Source organism: Anneissia japonica, unplaced genomic scaffold (genome assembly GCF_011630105.1).
Source record: "Anneissia japonica isolate Jap-2015-1 unplaced genomic scaffold, ASM1163010v1 scaffold288252_len263706_cov166, whole genome shotgun sequence".
Taxonomy (NCBI): domain Eukaryota; kingdom Metazoa; phylum Echinodermata; class Crinoidea; order Comatulida; family Comatulidae; genus Anneissia; species Anneissia japonica.
Window position 1 is genome coordinate 24,048 of NW_022703281.1, and position 1,145 is coordinate 25,192.

The 1,145-nt window shown below is 31.2% G+C and overlaps 1 protein-coding gene across 1 annotated transcript in view; it reads left to right on the plus strand.

The window, feature by feature from the left end:
- The window catches only part of LOC117104383 (hemicentin-2-like), a gene marked incomplete at its 5' end in the record, with an annotated part of 23,275 nt that extends 23,155 nt beyond the window's left edge, over positions 1–120 (plus strand). The window contains one exon of the mRNA XM_033245205.1: positions 95–120. Within this exon, the coding sequence (XP_033101096.1) occupies positions 95–120 (26 nt within the window). The remainder of the gene's footprint in view (positions 1–94) is intronic.
- Positions 121–1,145: the final 1,025 nt, after the last annotated feature.

Genomic DNA, 1,145 nt, shown 5'->3' on the forward strand with positions numbered 1-1,145 from the left:
TCATTTCAAGAAGAGTTGAAGATTAGAAAGACAAGAGAGATAAACACTTATATATTTTTTTTGGTTACCTTTAAGTTCATGCTATTTTTTACAGGATTTATCGAAGCTATAAAACTTTAGATTTTATCATCAACATCATTAGAAAGATATTATTCTAAATTTTTAATTTTTTTTTTCTTACATGAAACCTGAGCGTAGACAAACGATATTATACCGTAAAACTTTTGAGAGTAACTCTAGATCCCTTCTTTGGTTTTAGGGTTGGGTACGTTTCAAGTATAAATTACTACTTATTATTTAAGTGATTGTAGCTTGTAGTTCTGGCCTTGAATCATTGACTCATAAATACCGTGTTGGTGTGCCTCGGCTATTAGTTTTTTGCCATATTATGTGATATAGTTAACACAAACATGGAATCCCTGGCCCCGAAACGTACGTAGTTGGTGTCCGGCGGGGAAAGGTTTTTGAACATGTAAAGCTTTAAAGCCCCTGGAGGAATATTATGCGATCTATTGGGCCGTATATAGTATTGTCTTAGGCAGTCTTCTTGTACGTTGATTATTGTATTTAATCTTTGCAGAACCATATTGTAAAAAACGTTCAAATCTCGTCTGTATTTTATCCTGTCTAAATAAATGAATTAGTAAATGAATGAATAAACTAACAAATGAACAAACGGATATTCCTGCTTAAATACATAAATTAATTAATTAATGAACGAACGAACGAAAGAAAGAACCAACAAATGAATAAATAATTATTTTCACCAGTATTGTGTTAAATAAGACTACATTAGTCTAGTTTATTGTGTCGATACTTAAACGAATAATATAAAAAGATTGATTATGATTTTTTATAATACAGTACACAAAACGAATTGCATACAAAGGTAGTCGTAGATTTATATATTTGCATTGTACGTAAGTGTAAAGAAAAGACAATTAAAAACAGTCAACGTTGATGTTGACAGGTTTTAAGTCCATGAAAAGTCCATGAAGACCGGTAAAGAACCAGAGTACTTAAAAGTTGAAAACATGATAGATGAGATGCATGCCTGGATGACACACAACTCACTCAAACTGAATGATAAGAAGAGCTTGAGTTGATAATAGAATATTATTTTTGTGTGTGTTCCTTTATAGCGT